This window comes from Stegodyphus dumicola, chromosome X2 (assembly GCF_044657685.1).
Source record: "Stegodyphus dumicola isolate Sdum_Otavi_A_Nest chromosome X2, ASM4465768v1".
Classification (NCBI taxonomy): domain Eukaryota; kingdom Metazoa; phylum Arthropoda; class Arachnida; order Araneae; family Eresidae; genus Stegodyphus; species Stegodyphus dumicola.
In genome coordinates, this window is record NC_140781.1 from 5,926,582 (window position 1) to 5,949,195 (window position 22,614).

The window sequence follows — 22,614 nt, forward strand, 5'->3', positions numbered from 1 at the left end:
CAAATGAAAACTACAAATATGAATAGAATTCTTATTAAAATAAAGCTTCAGCATCCTGCTTTCTATTAGTTAGTTTTAACTAAATGCTTTCTTCTAATGTAAATATGTTGTCCACACTTTGTTATATAATTTAGAAAGTATGTAGGCTCAAAATAAAAACCACCACGTGAGTTACATTAAATTGCTGACAGAGAAAGAGTAGGGAAGAGAGAGACAGAGAGAGTAAGCAATGAAGTTTTACAAACTCCTTGCTATAAAAAAAAAGTGTAGCTTTAGAGGTCAAATGAGTTCATAAAAGGACAGCGAGATTATAAATGTTTTTTCTTTGCTGGCAAACCTTTCAGAACCTCAGATTTTATTTCACTGAAGAAAATTTTCACAATAAAGTGTTTTTTTTTTTTTTTCATAGTACATGCTTTATAGTACATGCCTGAAATAGAATAATACATAAATATTCAGTAATTCTCATAACCTTGCTTTTAAAGAATTCCATTTTCCCTGTGAATGATAAAACATATTAATTATTTTATTTTAAATGATAATTACTTTAATACGATACTAAACTTCCACAATTCTAAAATTATTTCTAAATTTATTTCTCTTTGAAATTCATATAATTTTCAAGATACAAAACTCTTAATTAGTTAATTTTGAAGGGAAATTTCCTTGATTAAAGTGGTTTCGAAACGCATTTTAGAAATGTCAAATGTAAAAACTCATTTTTTTTTCATTCAGAAATTTTGTTTTATCCTTATTTCTAACAAGAAGTTTCTCACAGTTTTCTACAACTCATCTAAACGGATAAAATGTTCATTTTTTCCAAATTTGTAAAATATTTTTTTCTATCTGCAAATTCAGATCAAAGTTTACTGACCAACTATCCTTATTGAGTCAGATAAAAATTTTTAGTTCGGTCTCAAGTTTAAACTGATAAAAATTCATAATTAATTAATTAATTAATTAATTAAAATTAAAGAAAAAAACTTTCTCGTGAACAGGCTTCATTGACGCTAAACGTCTTGCGATTCAGTGAGACAACGAAGAAACCTTAGATGCTGAAATCAAATATGGTTTGCACAAAAACTTTAACCCCTTACCTAGAAGGAATTTATTTTATGGTATTATGCACATCAAAACAATTGAAATTATTTATTCTAATTACAAATTAAGGCATAAACTGCAGCATTTATTGGAGATGTATAATTTACTCTAGAATTAATTAGTCAAGATATTAAATTCATCAAATACTGCACGTGTACAAAATTGTGGATAATTTTTAATGATGCAAATCCAGAATAAAAACTTTTATTACTCGACCTAGTAACAGATGGCTCTGTGGCAGGTAAAGATTTTCTAAGTGTAAACTGTAACGAGACACTAATTGTGCAATACTATTTCAGTTGCCCATATGACGATCATAATTAAATTATGGAGCTAAAAGCCCTAAACAAATTTCACGAATTAAAGAAACAGACGTAGTTTCTACAGAGATATTCCAAAGAAAAGTAGGACTTCGCCATATTCTTAAACAAATAACGTACAAGTTAATATGATCAGCAGAGAATTGATTTTAGGTATTGGATCGACAAAAACAGCAAGGCAGCCGTACCTTGTCTCTAAATTTGTAGGTTTCATGAATGAGCACATTCATGGTTTCTGAATTCCCTTGAAGAGGACAAGCACTGCAGAAATTCGCAATTTTCTGGACAATAGTCAGACATTTCCGAAGAAGATGCCATATCAAGTAACCAACACCTAGCCGTTGAAGGATTATCAGAAAGATTTTCTGTTGAGCACAGTAGCAGAATGACGTACACAAGTTTGATCATTACCACATTAGCAGTTTTCAAACATCGAGAGGAGGGAACGATCAGCTGCCTTTCTTTGCTTTCGTCTTATAGAAATGCCATCTTTCTTAGAAATAGGGCCTGATCATTACAGACAAGAGACCCACGAATTGTAGCTATTTCCTGTTCTATAATATAGATTGTATAGGGTGGCATACGAGCTATTGACTTAAATTTATAATTTTTGGGCCGCGTAGTAGCATCGTTGAAAACTGGTAGTTCGACCTGGAATCGAATCCCTACGGACGGGCTGGCTGCATGGCTCGTTTTCGTGGTTTTCTCCATGTGTAACATGGATACGAACCAGTTTCCCTTAAAAAGTTCTCCACGAAGGCATCCCTCCCCATAGGCAGATAGCCCTTGAGTTGCATTGCCTTAATCAATTAACCTAGCTTAACCTGTAATTTCTTGTTAAACATTTGATATCATGATATATGGTTTACAATACTAAGTAATGAACTAAGTAATGAGCCTTAAGAAAGGAAGGGAATCTGTATTAATACGTTCACTGTGAAATGAAGATGGCATGTCTCATTGACATCTAAGAGAATGAAAAAGCATGGTTTCAAAACAAGCATTAAACCTTGAAAAAGTTCACATATCATCAGTTGAATGTATGTGTGGTCAATATATTGACGACTTAATGCTCCGAATATTTTACCCACACCCTGGCAGTATGACAGTTGCAAATATAATTGAATCGCGCAACGTAGGAACATTTTTTAAGTATGGAATTGGTGAGACAAATTCGGTATGTAGCTTTACTTATTAAAAAAGTTAATATTGGATGGGAAATGTTATCTCGCATTTTATTAAGCGCGGCATTCTCCAAAATCTGGCATCTACTGATAATCAGCCTTTCCCTCCTTCCTTTTTTAAATTTCTGCAGAGCATCTTAGTGCAAAAATTCATTGTAGCTGAGTACTGCAAAATTACTCCTCAAAACAATTTTTCTCCCCTATTAAAAAAAGCAGAAATTTTCTAGATGAGGAATTCTACTTCAAGACTGCAAGATTTCAGAGATAATGACGGTAACTACACGATGATTGAACATATTTATTTATACTGATGATGATGATTGAACATATTTGTTTATGTACGCACTAATGTACACTAATCGAATCAACGAATGGCGCTGCCTACGCATCTAACTATGAATCTAACGACGTATCTAAATGCCACATCTAAATTTCTGCAAGCGGTGGTTCAATTATAATTCTATGTTCAAAATACTCAATCTAGTTTTAAAAGATTTATTAAATACTAAGCAAATTAATCTAATCTAGAATCGAATCTAATGTTACATTTCATGAGCAGCGTCATAACAAATCGAAAGTCAAGTTCTCACTGTTGCCATTCAGAGACAGAGAAAAGTTTGTTTCTAATCAAACCGGAACGTCGGCAGAGGAAAATTTTCTAGTCAAACCGAAACATCCCGGCACCCGTTGGACGATTATTCAACATCATTTGGAAATGGGAGTGGACTGACATTGCAGACGGCTCGACGAAAGATTCCATCTGTAGTTCTGACGTCCACGACCCGTACTAGTCCATCTGGACCAGGATAGGTCTCCTTAATGCGAGCTAGTGTCCACTTCATGGGTGTCTTGTTTTTATCCTTTAACAAGACTAGTTGTCCTGCCTTGAGATTGGATTTCACTTGATTCCATTTTGAACGGTTCTGCAAATGATTAAGATATTCTACGCTCCAATGGTTCCAAAAATTATAACTCCAAAAGAACTCATAAATCTTCCGGCGAAACAGGACCAACGAATAATAATGTAGCGATGTGATGCGGATTAATAACAAACAGCAATAGACTGTATTAAAAATGCAATTTTATTTTCAAGCCAAAAAACGTTGCGTTGTGAATTCAGCTAACATAAACAGAACATTTACTCTCGACTCCAAAGCACGACTAGTCACGTGATTGACTTAATCAATCTGCGTTCGCAATAGCAGCGTCATCTACAAAGTTAAATTTAATAATAACAGTGTGTAGGCATTAACATCGAACATATTGAAAATGTATCCATTAGCCAAATTCAGTACATAAAAGAACTATTAGCTAAATACGGTATGCAAGCATGTAAGCCTATATCAACACCGTTAGAACCTAACTTTAAACTATGCAAATCATCAAATGTCGCCAAAGAAAATGAAAGTGTAGACAAAAATAAATATCAATACTTAATCGAATCCTTAAATTACTTAGCTGTACTAATTCAGAAGTCAAAAAAAAAAAAAAAAAAAAAAATCAGCGTTATATTTTCAAATTAATGCTGTATCAAATTAGTACTTTGCTGTATCTACACGACCTGGCATTTCAAATTCTGTTAGTAGACTAAATCAATTGAACAGTAACCCGAAATACTTTCATTGAATTCAAGCAAACATGCACTACAGTACCTAAAATCTACGTTAAACATGAAGATAACTTATCGCAAAACAAATGAAAGTTGTACATGTTATGTAGACGCGGATTGGGCCGAAAATACTCTCGACAGGAAATAATTTAGTGGCTATGGGTTCATATTAGTAGGATGCCTAATTTTCTGGGAATCACGCAAGCAAAGAATTGCAGCGCTCTCAAGCACTGAAGCAGAATAGATAGCGTTACCTGAAGCTTCAAACGAAGCTATGGACTTGCGCTTGCTATTAAGGGGGCACAGCACCTTTAAGCATTCAAAAAATCAATTTTTTTTATTTATTCTGATTTTATTAACATTTCTGAGCACTATGCAAAAAACCGCATTGAAAAATTCCTATTATTTCTCTAGTTATGACCATTTACGCAAACCCTTATGCAAGAGACAATCTGATAAAAGGTCAGCTATTGCCATTTAAAGGGGCGGACACGCCCACGTGACTGTTTACGTTCCATTTCTGCGACTGCGATATTTCTTTCCTTTCGAATGTTTTCTTTATGATTGCTGCCTCACAATTTTTTATTTTCCCTCCTCTTTTGAGAAGCGGGAAGGTAACTACTCATCTGTATATCTTCGTTTCCGTTAGCTGTTTGTTTACCTCGTGTTAGAATTACGCATTATCGTTTTCTTTCAATTTTGAAAGTTTGAATTGCCGTTTTCACAAAACAAAACTGCTTTTTTAAAAGCAAAATGAATGCTGTTAATGCTAAAAGGGCATCTGGTCAAAGATCAAAAAGACGGAAGAGGCATCAGTATTATGGAAATCAACATACAAAGCGTGAGTGTGTTGACATAGACCTGAACATTTCTGCATCAGCAAGAAAGATCGGTAACGATTCATCTGCATCAGCTGAACTTGTGGATAACATGAATGATAATTTTGATGGTTATGCTATTATCGATAAAGAACTGTTATTTTCAGCATTAGAACAATGTTTATGTTGTTCTATATGCCATAATAAAATACATATAAACTCAGAAATAAATTATGGGCTGACGATAAAAATCAATGTTACATGCAGTTCTTGTGGAATAATTTCCTCTTTCAAAAACTCTAAGATGGTTGGAAAAAAACAGAATGCTTCTGACTTAAATAGACGATTTATTCTGGCCATGAGGTGCATTGGCAAAGGACTAGCAGAATGTAAAACCTTTTGTGGACTTATGGACTTACCATCGCCTGTCGCACAAAAATTTTATGACAAGATTGTATTGTAAAACTGCGAAAGATTTTCGTTCAACAGAAAACTATTTAGAATGCAAACGTCTTCACGCGAAAGTGTGTGCAAAAAATCATTCGGGATCATCTGCCAAGATGGAAGTGAACGGGATGGTTGAAATGTTTTCTCGATCAGAAGAAAAATATGGTGTTCGTTATGTGAACTACATTGGTGATGGTGACTGTAAAACTTATTTAGCACTTTCGAATAATAACACATATAGTGATCCCATTTCTAAAATAGAATGTGTTGGTCATGTTCAAAAAAGAATGGGTACACGTTTAAGAAAATTAAAAAGTGAATTTCGTGGAAAAAAGCTAAGTGACGGAAAACCTCTTTGTGGTAAAGGTCGTCTTACCGATGTCTTGATCGACCAACTTACTACGTATTATGGTAATGCCATACGAAAACACTGTAACAACTATCGTGATATGCAGAAAGCAATATGGGCTATATGGTATCATAAACGCTCGAATGATAACGAAGCAATTCACGATTTTTGTCCAGATGGAGCAGATTCTTGGTATCAATACAAAAAAGCCTTTTTTACTGGTGCACTGAAAAATTTTAAACATAAAAAATCTGTACCTGTGGCTGTTATGGATGTCATAAAGCCTATTTTTAAAGATTTGTCTCACCCAGACTTGTTAAAAAGGTGTATTGGCGGGCGAACGCATAATGCGAATGAATCGTTAAATTCATTAATTTGGACATTTTGCCCCAAAACAACAAATTCTGCAAAAAATATTGTGGTGCAGTAAATTTAGCTGTAGCAAGTTTCAATGATGGAAAATGTGCAATTTTATCTTTGATGAGTGAGTTACAATTGACATCTGGTGCTGAAAGCGAAACATTTGCTAAAAAGGTAGATGAACTTCGCTTAAAATTTGCTAAGCAACGAGCGCTGATTAACAGTTTAGTGGCTCGTGTAGCTAAGCGAAGGGAGAAAAAGAAACAAGATGAAATGAATAAGCTAAAAGAAGGAGTTGTTTATGCATCTGGAGCATTTTGATTAATGTTACTAAAATATAAATAAGGAAAAATTAATATTAAAACTTTGAATTGAGTTTTCTCAAAATGTTAAATTTTAAGATTGCGCGCATAATTGCTTTCAAACTATATATGATAGATACATGCAAATTGAATCATATGTGTGTCTTTATATTATCTACATGTTAAAACCAAAAAATATCATATTTTGATAAAAAAATTTTAAATTTTTGATTAAAAAGTATCGAAATATTTTGATAATTTTAAATTTTTTAAAATTGTTTTACCATTTTATAAATTTAAGTAGTTTTTTTTAATATATTCTGGTTTTAAATTAAAGTTAGATATATTCTAAAAGGATTTTGACCAAAAATTGTTTTCTGCATACCTTTTTTTAAGTTTTATGATGCGCGCCGTACTTATTGATTTTTATTTATCTGTTAATCATGAGTATTTTAAATCAACAATTTGAAAATTGTTATTGAAGTGAAAGTTTTTATTTTTGAACACAATGTTGAAAAAGGTGTGTGTTTCACATCTATAAGCAAAAAATAGAAATTATTATGATATTATTTGTGTATCAGAAGGTATCGTTTAGTCGTGTTTAACGTTATTTCGGTTAACGCAAAGGTACTGTGCCCCCTTTAAGAAAGCTAAATTTTTCTGAGAAAATAGCGGAATAGTGTTGTATAATGACAATCAAAGTGGACAACATTTAGCGAAAAATCCAGTTCATCAGTCTCGAACAAAACATACTGATACTCGTTTTCATTATATTTAGAGAGTTATATGACAAAAAAGAAACTGGCATTGTCTCTACAGCAGAAATGCCAGCCGGTATTTTAACGAATAACCTTGGCAGAGGCAAACATAGAAAATGCATGAATCTATTAAGAATTGAGCTTTAACTAATGAATACTTTTTGTTTTATTTTTATTTACAGCAAGGGAGTCAGTGTTAGGAAATTTGCATTCTTCTTTTGCGGCTGCGCTGAGCAGAAAAAGAGTCAAGTATATAATCTCGCCGTAGGATACAAACGCGGTTCACCTCTTTAATTCTACCTCGTATGGAGAACTCTCATCTTCGGACTTCATCATATGTCAGGCCCAGTCGGGATTTCCTGAGGATACTGGCAAGAGCAGGAACGAATTATCCTGCTGAATGCCAAGAAAAACACTAAAGCTGTGTTTCTCAAACGCCAGTACGCGGACCGGCCCGCAAGAAATAATTGCCGGTCCGCGAAATATCCAGCTATCTGTCCAAAATCCAAAGTCCATCTGCCGACAACCGATATTACAACAGCATCTACATTACAATAAAAATAGTTTACTAGTTTAGTATTTAATTATGTGGAAAAATTGTGCCAATGGGTCGAATTATTAAGCTTACCGGTTCGCGAGAACGTACCGAAATATTTTACCGGTCCTTGGAGTAAATCCAGTTGCGAAACACTGAACTAAAGCATCAAAGCATCGTCATACGCGGTGTGGCTGAAGACTGTATGTCCTCCTGATGTCTCATATCGACATGGCCAACAGCAGAGAATCATTCCATGGTGTGGTGATTTCGGAAACTTGTAGCGGAATAGAGCTGTGGAAGACTAGATTGTAATAGGAATCTAGTGAAGTATACCATATAATTTGCTACGCAGCCAAATACCTGCTTAACTAAATGAACTGCGAAGTCGATTCAACTCATATTGTACCAGTCAAGTACATAGATCTGTTATTCATCACATGTTTTAACTAAAGTCTGGCATGCTATGTTCATCTGTTTTGTTAAACTCTAGGAAAGTGCCCATTAAATCTTATGTTTTCAACGTACAGCAAGTGTGCTTACTCCTTTGGTAGGAAATCACATTTTAGCTTACTGCGTATCACTCCCAAGAACAACCTTCAAAAGTTCAAATCAACAATTATCTTTATTTGGAGGAATAGTCTTTCACCTTTAGCTGTATTGAATCATCAGATGTAATAATACACATGCTTATTTTAGCATTTGACAATAACAGATATTTATAGATAATTGTTATCTAAGCATAATCTATAAATGAACACAATAATACACTGCAAGCGCATCTGCAGTTCAACAGTTTCAAGAGTACATTTCGTATACTCATAACATTTTAGCTGGAATTAGAAGAGAGAGTAGATTAATCTTTATCTGAAGAACATAAGAGTGAGAAGAGTAAAGATTATGTTATTTGCTTCGGCAGTACATATACTAAATTTGGAACAATACAGAGAAGATTAGCATGACCCATGCATGCCCTGTTAGATTAAGAGTAATGGAAGCCACTTTTTTCTTAGCACAAGAATAAGTTATGTCCTGATTATACTTATAAAACTTATTGTACTAGTTCAGACACAATAACACGTCGAACAAGTACTAATTAAGAAGTCAAACAACAAAAATCAGCGTTAATTTTCAAAATTTTCACAGGACTAGTTTCAATGGTTTTACCGAACTACCATCCTCAGCTGCAAAACCGCAAATGAATTAACGCTGATTTTTGTTGTTTGACTTCTGAATTATTGTACTAGTATAAAGTATACTAGTAGTATATAGTTATTATACTAGTATACTAGTATTATTGTACTAGTATAAAACTTATTGTACTTATTGTTGTGCTAGTTTATAAAAGCTATAGTATTAATTATATTAGGACAAAAATGTAAGTATGAGCGTCACGCACATTATATAACAAGAATCACAAGGCAGAGAATAATTTTGGAATACTATCCTTCAAAAAGATTTATTGTAAGCATTTTACTGTTTTTAGGACAGAAAGAGGAACTAATTAAATAAAAAGAAGACTTTGGGATACATAACAAACTAACTTCAGAATTTTATATTAGGTCTCTTAAAACAGTATTATTTACGCATAATGAGATTTTGTGTCGAATACAGAAGATGACTGCGAGATGGTTACAAAAAATAAAGTTGCAGTCACAGCTAGTTCATACAATTCTTTATTTACGGCATAACATTACCGACGTAAGCAAGTATATCGAAATCGCCGCATCCGTTATTCGATCATTATAATCACACGTTAAACATGTTTGTACTATTCATCACGACTGGTGATGAAGAGAAGTAGCAAACAACAGCTGGAAATAGAAAAGGGGGAAGTTGCAGACAACATTTTATTAGGACAAATGATAAGCGAGAGAAGAGAGAAGATTATGCTATTGATATTACATTAAGAAAGCTGATTTTAATTGATTTTCAAAACAGAGTATCGTGAATATTGGTTAAGCAAAGTTTCGATTTATTTACCACTATATAAAGGGCACTAGTTTCACTTATACAGTTATTTGATTTAGTGAATTTTTAGCATTGTATAAGAGTCATATTGGAAGAATTAATTAATAATAGGGGACATACGACAGGGAGGAAGTACTTTAATGTTTTTATTGATGAAATGAGAAATAACCAGTTTAGAAAGGGGGCTGTAGTACTATTACAAATGAAAAGTTACAGTTATATAGTAATTTAGATGTAAGAGGCATAGCTATTTATTATGACAATTGATTCGCTAAGAATTTCATGCAATTATGACAGACTAAACACTTTCTATTCTTAATAAAATATATAAAATGCAGATACAACTAACTTAGCGTTCTTTGTTTTAATAAATTTCACACTTTTAAGACGTTGCGGTAAATAAGGAAAGCAGAGATAGCAATCTAGCTAGACCGGGAAGCAGAGACCGAATTCGACGTATTTCAGGATGAAAGTTCAGTTCAGATTTGTCTCCCACTCGATTAATATTATGTTTTGATTCTCAAATTTGATAATGTTATTAGCTGAACGATATGCAAGTATTTGCATGCAAGAATCATATGCCATTTATTAATTTTGTAATGACGCAGTTTAAAGCTATTTATTATAAGTAGTTACTATTTCCAGGACAGAACAGGGAAATAAACAAATTAAAAATAATTAGTAACCATCGCAAATTAAATTTAGAATTTTGATTTACATACATTTTATCTTACATAGTCCCTTCAAACAGAAAAAGAGACTTGTTGTCCTGCCAACATGTCGCTTCTTACCTTTCTTTAATCAATTGTGTCATCATAACGATGTAAAAAGGCACAAATGTGACCAAGAACGAGGGCGGAGACTGCGTTTTTCGATCTGTGTAATTCTAGTTAAGAATGTGTGTCTGAAGTATTGTTTTGTCCGGAAATAAAATGTGTTTAATGGACCATGAATATTGCTTTATCGTTTCACACCATCAATTTGTAAATCATCAGGCACACATATATGTAAATAAGTGTTACATTTTCCATCTTTAGGCATACCTGATACTCTACAATAAGCATATTTATTGCAACGAACTTCTAATTAAAATATTATTTGTTGCCTTTTAGCATTACTACCTTTACTTATTTCTTTTAAAATTAATAGTCAAATCAAATACACACACAACTGATCTAATCACATCAATATATTTTATTTGGCACAGCAGTTTACATTTATACAAAAGAGATGAGAGAGACTAAAAGAGATCATTTTACATAGTTCAAAGTATATTCTTTAATCAAATAACGTAAAATATATAATAGAAAACTTATCGCGAAATAAGTAGTATTATGTACAACTGTATATATACAGAATATGCTATAATAGTATTTTTTATTTCAACTTAAGCGTTTCAATACTTAGATGACTTAAAGGCAGCATTAGCCATTGTTTAGGAAAATGAAGCTCTAAAATAGTTCGATATTATTCCATTTTATCATTTAAATTCGAATTTTGGTATGTTAAAGCAATTACACCAGTCTTTTAAATTTTTTCATGAAAATATTCAAAATTAACAGCTCAACCAAGAAAACAAATAAGGAAGCAACAGATAGCTCCTAGGAATGACTTTACTTTTAAGCAAATTCTGAAATATCAAATTGAGAATTACATTTTAGCACCTTTAAAATTAAAAATGTCATCACATAATAATATTAATCAAGAAACCATTTATAATTACAGATAAAATAAAGGCCCTTTTGTAAAACTAAAGAATCACTTGGAATAAGCAAAATTTCAATACTACCAATATTTACAAAGCTATTTTGATTTTATTTCAGTTTGACAACATTTCGACAGCAGATTTTCAGTCTTTTTCGAGAGTTGCTCACTAATAAAGAAGTTTCTAATAGAAAACATGATGATTTGAAAAATAAAATCAGTCTTCCACACAAAATAATATATTTTTTTAAACCAACTAAATTTTACATATAAATAAAGTACCCGAATCCCGTGTGAAGTTTAGAAAAAAACTAATTTCTACACTGACATTTAGATAATATATCAAAATATATATTTTGACATCTGCTTAATGAGGGTAATGTCAACAATAAGTTACACAAGTTTAACAGTCCTAAATATGCCCTGAATTATTTAGAAATGCTTTAGTAAATATTAACACTGCCCATTCAAATTTAAAAAAAATTATGTTAACATCTCGGTTAATATCATTGCTTGCCTAATATTTCCAATGCTGTGATAATCACGACCATAAAAAATATTTGACTCAACTATAAAATATCATAAACAATAAACAGTCTGCATTTTGATGATAAAAGCGACTTCAGTTTTTCACAGATTCATAAACTTGAAAAACACGTCGTAAGGTACAAAATGCAAGCATATCACAATAATAACATGGCACACAGCATAAATGCAATTGATAACACGAATCGAGTAAAAATTGGTATATTTCTTATCGCATATACATACAAGGTATTAGAAAAACCTATACGAAAATGCTACTATATCATGAACTTCGATTTTTTTTAAATAGTACTAATGACGCTTAAGACTAAGAAGTGCGAAATCTATTTATTGTTTGAATTACGATGGTTTTATCCCGCCTTCTTTTATATTTTATTTTTACTCTAAAAATGTTTAAATATGTCTCCAAAGGCTGATTATTTACCTTGTTTGAGCGAATTAAAACAAACCAAAATCTGTAATAGATATATATTAAAATATTATCACATTTGATAACTTTTGGAATAACGCAAAGCTAGGAGCTGGTTTTTCTACTTGCGTCTTTTTTCTTCAAGATTCCAAAAGTTTGCTGGCGGTGGGAAACTGCACTTTGCTTCATCAGTGAGGATCGGGCGAAGAGAGAATTGTACCAATTTACCATCCAAATCATCCTACCTACTCATGGCTAGAAGCCGTTTCGGGCAAAATGTTGTCTGAAAGAATGCACATAGCACTGAGTCACTTCAAAAGTTGTCAGGTATTATAATACTTATTTATATTATTATAATTATTTTTTAAATATATACCGTGTCCACAAAACTCCTTATCCGGCCTTTATTTTCACAACCGTTAATCGCAGACATATACTTACAGTTACAAAAATGTTTTTCGTGATGCAAATATTTATATTTTGGCACTTTTAAATTTAAAGCATTAATTTTGTAAAAATTCTAAAATCTAACTTTTTATACCTTCTCTCGGCCCTTATATTATGGAAAATTTAAAAAATAAAATGAAAAAATATGTGATTCCCGTGAGGCCAAAATTGACGGAGATAATCTGATATTAAAATTGCACGTCATATTCAGGGACTGTGCACAAATCGAAGAGCGAAATGTTTGCATTTGTACGTAACTAAAAATAACATATCAGTTAACAGAAAGGGTTCGTGTTGCTAGATTAAGTAACGAGCATTTCTGCGCCAATTATCATGAAAAGTATTGATAAATATAACCTTTTGTTTTCAAAATACAGATCTTATTAGAACACAGAAACTTACAGAACCACAGAAATACTCGTGTTCTTCACAAAAATTTCAGGTCTTACAGATCCACAAAAACACTCGTATTCTACAAAATACTAGCAGTCTTCAGTATTGGCACAGAGCCAACTACTAACATTATTTGAATTAATTAAAAATAAAAATATTTCTTGTTTAATGATTTTTGCATGATTATTATATTATGATTCTAAAATAATAAAACTGCATGAGAATATTAATAATATATAAAAAGTTACATTTTGTAATTTTTACAAAGCTGGTTTCTTTGAATTTAAAAATGCCAAAACATGAATTCTTTATATTATTTAGAACAGTTCTGGAACTGGAAGTACATGTCTACGACTAATGATAGAGGAATTAAAAGCTGGGTAAGGACTTTTGTAGTCACGGTGTATGTTCCTAAGTAAGCAAAACTAAATTAGGCATTTAAAAGATTAAGGTAAAACTTTATTTATTGTTCATTCTATAAGAACTGTAGATTTAAGTAAAAAAGTTTGTTTTTCTAATATTGCCATCAAATGTCTGAAATATCATGAAATTCTTATATCCGAATCTCTTTCCGCTGGAATGTAAAGATCAAAAAGTAACAAATCTATTTACTTTAATGATAGTACAACATGAGGCATATTTTAAGACTTTTTTAAAATCAATTAAGATGTTTACAGATGTAACAATAAAAATAAACAGGGCAAAAACTTTTCGTTTATTGTGAGTTTAAACTGTATATTTGGAAGAAATAAATGAAACTAAAAATGTTGGTGCAGAAAGTGGATAACATCAAAAATTGGGAAAATCTACGTATTAAAACAGTACTGCGATAGCAAATTACTGCAATTTAGTTGCAATCATTGTCGTAATTTCTGTCGTAATATGAGACATGAAAACTTTAAAATAAAAAATCATGAATTCTTCACACGAGATTATAGATCTCTTTAGCCTAATTCGTTTTTTTTAATGTTTTTATTTTAACTGGAATGAAAAAATAAAACTGAAAAAAATACTCTCAGCCATTTATCAAGAATATTTCTTTCACAGAAACAATGCAAAACATCTGAAATATTTATCATCAAATGCTTTAGCTGCAGTTTTGTAGTTTTAAAGTAACTGAAAAGCAGGTCAGATTTCATTGCAATTTCAGAGCGAATAACATAACAGCTAAGCAATTTTTGAGTTACATAAGTACTGTGAAAATATAGATAGTAAGATAAGATACCGTTATCAAACCATAATAAAATAAAAATTTTGATAATCAAAAGGGAATCTCAAATTTTGTTTAAATTACATTCAGTACTGCTTAGGCATAGCCCATGTAAAATGATATCCACTTTTTACACCACGAATTCTATTAGTGGATTAAAAATCTTTCTCATTAAAATGCTGAACAGTTTTCAATACCGTAATATTCCCTTTATAACTGAATAATTTCACATACAGACACAGAGACATCTTACTACAATTAGAAAGATAATGAATACAGTAATATCCGTAAATTACAGACTCTTATTAATGTAAATATTTCTAGAGATACACACTCTTTTACTTGCTTGAAACAGATATTGAAATACATGTATTACTTACACTGTTGTTTAAAGGTTTTACTCAAACTTTAAAATCTTTAAAATAAAAAGCAATGCTTTTTTTCCCTCCCCCATCTTATAGACAGTCACAGGTATAACATTTGCAAGTTTTCTCACTAAATGTAAAGGTTAACAATTATTGTACTGATCATAGAAAATACAATTCCTTAAGAAATCAAATAAAAATTTCTGAGCTATGTTATTTCAGGTACATATATGTTTAAACTTTAAAAAAGTATTCAAAATTGTATACTACAGTTTTCGCAATATGTTTAGCAAACCACTGTCATAAAAATAGTTGACAGGCATTTTTAATACAGTACTTTGCATAATTGAATTGAGGCGTTAGAACTAGTGCCTCTTAAATATCACATTTAAATATACAAATTATATTGTTTTCAGAAGTAAATACAGTTGATTAATCTTTGTCGATGCAATTCAAGAACTAAGAGCTTAGGGTACCTCGAAAATGTATTTTTTGTACGTAATGTTTTCGAATGCAATGCAGAGCTGTATTTAAGTGCTAAATAATCTTTTGCACTATATGCAAACCTACTTATTAACAGCAAACTGAAATTTAACATTATATGCTCTACCTTATAATTGACTTGTGTTGCATATCTTTTGTCATGCAGAGTTTTATGTTACTAAAGTTACCAAAACTGTTGTCAGCAGAATAGGACAATATGCACTAAGAATTCAAATTTACTAGGTATTCTCTTTCAGAAACTGGCTATTTATTTTTATTGTCTTTCACGGGCAAATAATATTTTTACGATAATTTTAAGTTAGTCTCTTACAAGTATATTTAAAAAATTTCTGCGAGTTAGAAATCAATATGTACGTTTTATATGAAAATATGAGTATATTATAGTTATATGATATTTTTTATTCAAATTGCAAAAATATACAGAATTTAATTTTTAGTAATGGCTTGTGAAAATGCAATATGCAAATAGATCTGCGAAAAGAATTAATTTACTTAGAACTTGCCATTTTGATAATAACTACAGCTAAGTCGTTAATACACTAATTCAGAAATTGATTTTTTTTTGGTGGAGTGGATAGAAAGAGAAAAACACACGATTGTATCGAATTATCACAAATTATTGAAGACTAAGATTGTGTATAATTATTATGTAGATATAAATTATGTGCAGAAATGATTTATCAATGAGATTTGAGCCATTGTTGTAATTAAAACCACATTCATTTTGTTCATTTACAGGCAATTAAATAACAGAAGATTTGGCGTACTAGCCAATTAATTTTATTTACAGACAGTATCATGTTAAATGCTTTATAAGTGCAAAAACAAAGCAGTCATAGTGACTTAAAATGCAACTGCAAAGAGGACTCAGCAAGTACGCTGACAGTTCGGATGCATTAAGACAAGAGTTCATAATATTATGATTCATACAGAGCTACAATCCACAAAGAAATGGAAGAAATGAAATTCAAAACCAGTAAAATTCAAAATTACCTATACATATGTTAAAAAAAACCAATTCTTCTGATTTATTCATTTTTTATTTTTATCGAAACTTTTATATTTCTATAATTCTTTTGGTTTGGTGAGTACTGGTTTTTTTCTTCTACATATTTATAAGGAATTTCGAATTTTACTGGTTTTGAATTTCATTTCTTTTATGTCTTCATTCTAAATTTCTTATATATATATATATATTGTTTTCTTAAATGTATGTCAATCCTGATGAAGTTACTATGATTCTGTATGAAGCTGAATGTATTTTTTTTTAAATACTTCTCTTATTAAAAGAAATTATCAAAAACTTTAATTTTTTTAAAGAGCCATAACAATAATTTTATCACTTATTAAAGAAATATAAATAACTAACTATTGCAGAAACATAATTTTATATTTCAGAATATACTGAATTTTTTGATTCATAAAACAAGCTGCATTGATCTAATTAAAAATGCCTTCTTAATATTGGAACCTATTATTGTTTAACACAGTGAAACAAGATTTGTATAAAATGATTCCAACAAATAGAAATGTAAAAACATTTTTAAATATACAAGAATTCATGCATACATTCATTAAGCTTAAATAATTTTGTCATTTTTTGTGACTCAAGGTGTTAGACTGTCAAAAATGCATGTTTATTCAGCAAATGGTAACTCATATGTAAAATAAGAGTAGTAAACTGTGAAATTTTTTATGCTTGTGCTATACATTTTCTAGTACTGTTTTTCTTCTGAATAAAAAACAAATCATGTCCTAACAATAGTAACTGGATCATTTTTAAATAAATTCACACTGCAAAAAATAACAACAGTTATCATACAGATTTTCAGAATCTTGTTGTGAAACGCAAAATGTATCAAATATTCAAAAATGGACTACAAATTTTCTGATTTCAAAATGGATCTGGGCACAACTGGTCCCTTGGTCAACAAAAATTGAGTTAAGCTAACATAAATGCAGTTAGCTCACAAAAGTGAGGCACAACTTTCAGTGAAGCACTTTAGTATTTCATACCTGGAATGTCAGACGAAACAAACGTTATGTATCATACATTACAATGTATGTTATAACCTTTTGATGATTCACAGAGAGTAACCTATGATTAGCAATGTTTCAGAGACTGTCAAGATTGCTGTACACTTGATTCTGACTCTGCTGATGAAGCTAAAGAATAATTAGCCGAGTCTCGCCTTTGATGAGTTGGGATTGTTTGCATAGTAGTCATTGGGAAATGTGTGGTTGACTTTGAGCTGTTATTAATATTCACTACTGTTGTGGGAAAGTCAGGATGATCAGTGAATGAAGTCATTCTAATATTTGTAGCTCTTTCGAAAGGTTCAATTTTTGAACTTGCTGTTTCATCTGCAATTCGTTTATTATACTTACGAGGGATTGCCATGGAACCATTTAAAGGTTTAATTATTTTAGCATGGGGTACTACGACAGGAGGAGGTGCTACACCTCTTTGCAAAGACATGCTCTTCCATGTTGGCCTTGCTAATGTGACAAGCCCAACATTCTCCATACTAGATGCCCTTTTATTTCCCATACTTCCATTTGAATGTACGCCACTAGACGACTCACTAGTTCCTTTTTCTGGAGACGTTGAGGATTCACTAATTGAACCCGATCTGGGAGTGATTTCACCAGTGTTATCTCTGGACACTCCAAAGTCATTTCTCCTGGAGTTGTTGGGTGGTTGACGGTGTACTGACACTGGCACCCTCAAATGAGAGTTTGTTGATCTTTCGAAATCAGGAAGCTCTTCATCATCAACATCTTCAATACCAGGAGAGAAATGATGAACTTCTAAGTTCTCGTAGTCTGTTCTAAGCACATCTTTTCCATCTCGGGGTAGAAGTCTCTACAACGGAGGGAAAACCGGGTTAATTATGGAAATATAATAAAATGCAGTTCAAACAATGTGCTTGTAAGTTAATTAATTATCTGAATTCTTCCATTTCATTTCATTGATTTTATTTATAAAAGTCTTAAGACTTAAAGAAGAATTAGGTTATAATTTTCATTTGAATAGATTTTTCTCTTCTTGAAAAGAATTTATTGCACAAATGCATTAGAAACTTGCTTTAATATATTGTAAAAAGAATAGCTTGTAATCTTGAAGCTATTAAAGCAATTTGTGCTTTGTTTGTTCCTTTGACCATATGCTTTTCATGGTCAAAAATTAATATAAGATAAAATAAAAGCTTCAACACTTATGAATCAATACACATTTATTTAATAATCATTCCTACCTTACTTAGCAATCCATCGTCTCCATCTCCATCTTCTCTGACTACAGTCATGTCCCTCAGAGTAGCATAATCACCATCATCTGAATCAGAAAGCTCTTCAAACTTCACATTCTGTTTCTTGAATCTTCCTGCAGCTTTAGGTGATTTTTTTAAAGACCTGGTTCTTTTGCAATTTGCAGTTGATCCAATAAGTCCATCTTGAAAAATGACTTTATGCTTAGCCCCAGGAGATTTTCGTTGACTCCTGTGCCATGTAGACGCTCTCTCCGGATCTTTTGGTGGAGGTGGTTTGGGTTTTAACCAATATATGTCATCATCTTCTGATGGAGAAATCTTTGGTATAGATGACAGTGATTTGTGCACTACACTGAGAATGGCTTTTTTAGAATCTTTTTCCCTGACTTGGTAAGTCTGACCATGATCTATAACTAAAAGAGGAGCCTCTTGACCACTTCCTTTGAATCCAGTTAGCTGTAAGTTTGCACAAACTGTGGCAGAAACGAACACCCACCGATGCTTAATAGTTAATATTAGCCATAAAACAATCCACAGAAAAAGGTGAATAATCGTGCCAGTCACACCGGCAAGAACAACTCCATCTAAACTACCGCAATAGACTAGAGTATAATCGTACATCAATGGGCCAGCGCACAGGGCAGTGACAATAAGAGTCACGAAGGCAGTTAAATGAGGTGCTACTCCCCACAGACGACGAGATTCTTGTTTCCATCGTATCAGTTGACATTGTACTCTACTGTCAACCCACTCTTTGTATTTCTGAATTCCGTAAAAATAAAGCGTTGTTCCAGAAATTATGAGTAATGTGCTGTAAATTAGAAATGTAATCACGGTTAATTTCTCACTGAGCAAGAGATGACTGAATCTTAACAAAACATCTCGAGAACCACATATATGAACTTTATATAATATTGCAAATCCAGCAAATGCAAGTAGTTGCTGCGATGCTGTAAGTAGAAGGTAACAACTGAAAATTAAGCCGAAACTTTTATTAGCGTTCCAAAAAACAGCTGGATATCTAACAGCATACACTAGAAGCGCGATCGTGTAATTTATGAACTCGGATGAAATGATAGCATGTTCTTCTATTTGAATTTCAGGTCGAAGAGATGGCTTCGGAGAATCATCTCCCTGTTGACCCCAGACTTCTGATGCATTCAATGTGGCTATAAAACGCAGAGTCACCAGTCGATCTTTATGCTCTATAAGGAAATCCAAATCTGTCCTCCATATAGCACCTAGAATAAAAAGAAGGGGTCTCTGTTAGTTTAGTTTAATAATAGGTAACAGTTAATATTTTCATGCTCTGAATATAAATAAGCTTAAATGACACCATAATAGTATATTTTATGTTTTCAAAAACAGGCTACCTTTTCTAATCATATTCAGCGAATGTTAATTAATTTTAATAGGTAATTGACTAAATGTTTCAATCTATTTTTAACTATAATAGGCTATAAAAAGGCAGGCATAATTATTCCATTATATCAAGAAAACATACTACAGATTTTACAAATCTAGTTCGTTGCTGTACGTTAAGGTAAAAAATTATCTATTTTCTTTTGTTAGATATTATATGTAAATTATCTTTTATTTTATGTATTTTCTTTTGTTAGATATTATATGTAAATTATCTTTTATTTTTATTGTGTATTTTCTTTTGTTATATATTAAATATAATTTATCTTTTATTAGTACATTTTACTGACAGAATCCGTGGAACTCTTTAAGTTATAAAATTTTAATATATCGAAATTAGCGATATATGTAGCCAAGTTGAATGAAGTGTGATATTTAAGTCTACCCATAAAGATTTTAGAGTTATCTTGATTAAAAGATGTATTCTTTTATCTGCATTGTAGTTTCAATAATGTTGTATAGGAAGTTAATATCTGTTACGCTTGTTTTGTAAATTTAGTCTGTTAATTTTTTTAGAAAAAAGGGATAATCTAGTGATAATAAAATAGATTACATTTATGTACTAAATATTGAAACATTATTTTCACGTAATCAAAAAGAGCGTATAAAATTAAAAAAATGAAAATGCCTGCCATAACGAGCTTGACAGAAATTATTTCCTCATTATTCACAACTTTTTAAACAGTTAAGAAAAATAGTTTAATAACATTTGAGTAGTTTAACTTATGATACATTAAATAACAATTCGTTTAGACGTGTCAATCGTATAAAGCAGATAATCTCAAACATTAATACAACGTCACCTGATTTAATTTTCATGGATAATAAAACACACGAGTTTTAATGAGGTTAAAAATCTTTGTTAATATTAACAAATATTTTTGCAATTAACTTTTTATTTTAAATATCTGTCATTGACATTTCTTTTACCTTTTAGAAGATTTTTCTCTCAATCCCTTTACATTTTCAGACAATTTTGTGTTTAATACTTTCCTTTTGATTAAAAATTCCATCATTTTTTATTTATGTTATGCTTTGACGTGAAAATATATGATAACTGGTAAGCAATGCCAAAATATAAATTTCCACTGGCACTACGAACAGCACTTTTGACAACACTTTATTTATGTATTGCATCCTCAACATATTATTGAAAGAGAAAATATCGACAGATAACGTTAGCATAATTATTGAATACCAGTCTTTTTCGGGTTCGCTGTTTGATACGTAAGCAGGTAACTCATCGCGACAAAGCTAAAGGCCTATCTAACTTGCAGGACATGTCTTTGTGAGGAACATGCTAAGGAAATCTATCTTGTGTTCGGAGAATGCATGCAAATGCGTAATGTAGTGAGTGTATGTCACAGTGTGAACCAGTTCCTGGGCCTGAAACCGATTTCTAAAATACAACAGGTAGATGATATTTACTATACCTTGAAAGTAAGCAGCATTTTAGATATCCTTGCACTAGTGGAGCTATCCATCCTTTCGATTCTTAGCATAAAATTGAAAAATCTGTATACTTCTCCCTCCCAGTTTTCTATATAGAATGAAGAAAAAGCATTGGGAATTAATATGTCCCTCTTTACCCATGTCTTCATTATATATTTCCTTAGTAATAATTTTTCTTTACACTTAGAGAAATATCTAAGAAGTTTCCTCAGATAGTCTCAGAAGTTTCCTCAGATAGTCTCAGAAGTTTCCTCAGATAGTCTCAGAAGTTTCCTCAGATAGTCTCAGAAGTTTCCTCAGATAGACTTCAATAGAATATGCATCACATTTTAGATTTTGAATCATATTCGTTGTAAGAGACATTCTTTGTTGTCATCTTTTTCCCTAGCTGTATAAACAGCAGTAACCATGAATATTTTCTGATGATGAGAGACCCTTAGGATGCATTGGGACTTTTTTAGAGAAAAAGTATATGATATTTATTGCCTATATTTTATGAAAAGTTACAGTTTTTTTAAAAAATACGTACAATATGAAACCATGTATTTGATAAACATCATAGACTTGATTGAAGCAACAGAAGGAAATGCTTTTCTTTTTCGACTCTGCCCTCAAAGGTAAAAAAATGGAACATTTTCCTATTCATGTGAAATTATATATGCCCCCTCCATTAATCCATTAAAGAGTGATCTTGAAGCGAATTAATAATTTCAGTCGCTTCTTCCCTGATGTTCAACGTAACATGAGGTCACTTAGAGATAATAAGAAGACAGAAGATAATAAATGACAACTAAATTATGTCGACATCATCCAATAGATGATTCAAGAGCGTCTTTTAAAACAACAGAAAGAAAACAAAAACACTATGGAATATCAAATATAAATTGTTTAAAAATTATTAAACTATTAAAGTCTTCGAAAACTACATTAGACGAGATTATTGAAATTAAAATACTCTTTGAACACTTAATTCATTTCAGTCAACCAAAACTTTATTGACATGACATTCCTATTCTCATCACAAAATTAAAAAGGCCTTTAATATAAATAGATTAATTAATTTAAAATTAAATATATTAATTCAATAAGGTCTTTAAATATTTCTTTAATGATTATCTCATAATCAGTTTGGATTA

At 31.4% G+C, this 22,614-nt stretch overlaps 1 protein-coding gene, 2 long non-coding RNA genes and 1 other non-coding gene across 5 annotated transcripts in view; 3 read left to right on the forward strand and 1 right to left on the reverse strand.

Moving 5' to 3' along the window:
- LOC118180999 (uncharacterized) overlaps positions 1 to 12,696 on the forward strand; it is a 58,178-nt gene extending 45,482 nt beyond the window's left edge. Inside the window, exon 3 of the long non-coding RNA XR_004756797.2 lies at positions 12,559 to 12,696. This is a non-coding gene — a long non-coding RNA (uncharacterized LOC118180999). The remainder of the gene's footprint in view (positions 1 to 12,558) is intronic.
- On the forward strand, positions 8,687 to 8,791 carry LOC118181002 (U6 spliceosomal RNA). Its single transcript, XR_004756799.2, has one exon. It is a non-coding gene; the product is annotated as a U6 spliceosomal RNA (small nuclear RNA).
- The window catches only part of tinc (transmembrane protein tincar), a 40,289-nt gene continuing 28,605 nt past the window's right edge, over positions 10,931 to 22,614 (reverse strand). For both annotated transcript variants that reach the window (XM_035350071.2, XM_035350072.2), the window contains exons 3-4: positions 18,590 to 19,845; positions 10,931 to 18,198 (exon numbers count right to left, since the gene is read on the reverse strand). In XM_035350071.2, the coding sequence (XP_035205962.2) occupies positions 17,458 to 18,198; positions 18,590 to 19,845 (1,997 nt within the window). In that variant the 3' untranslated portion in view covers positions 10,931 to 17,457. The remainder of the gene's footprint in view (positions 18,199 to 18,589; positions 19,846 to 22,614) is intronic.
- Positions 19,755 to 22,614, forward strand: part of LOC146992675 (uncharacterized) — a 44,245-nt gene continuing 41,385 nt past the window's right edge. Inside the window, exon 1 of the long non-coding RNA XR_015038967.1 lies at positions 19,755 to 19,890. This is a non-coding gene — a long non-coding RNA (uncharacterized LOC146992675). The remainder of the gene's footprint in view (positions 19,891 to 22,614) is intronic.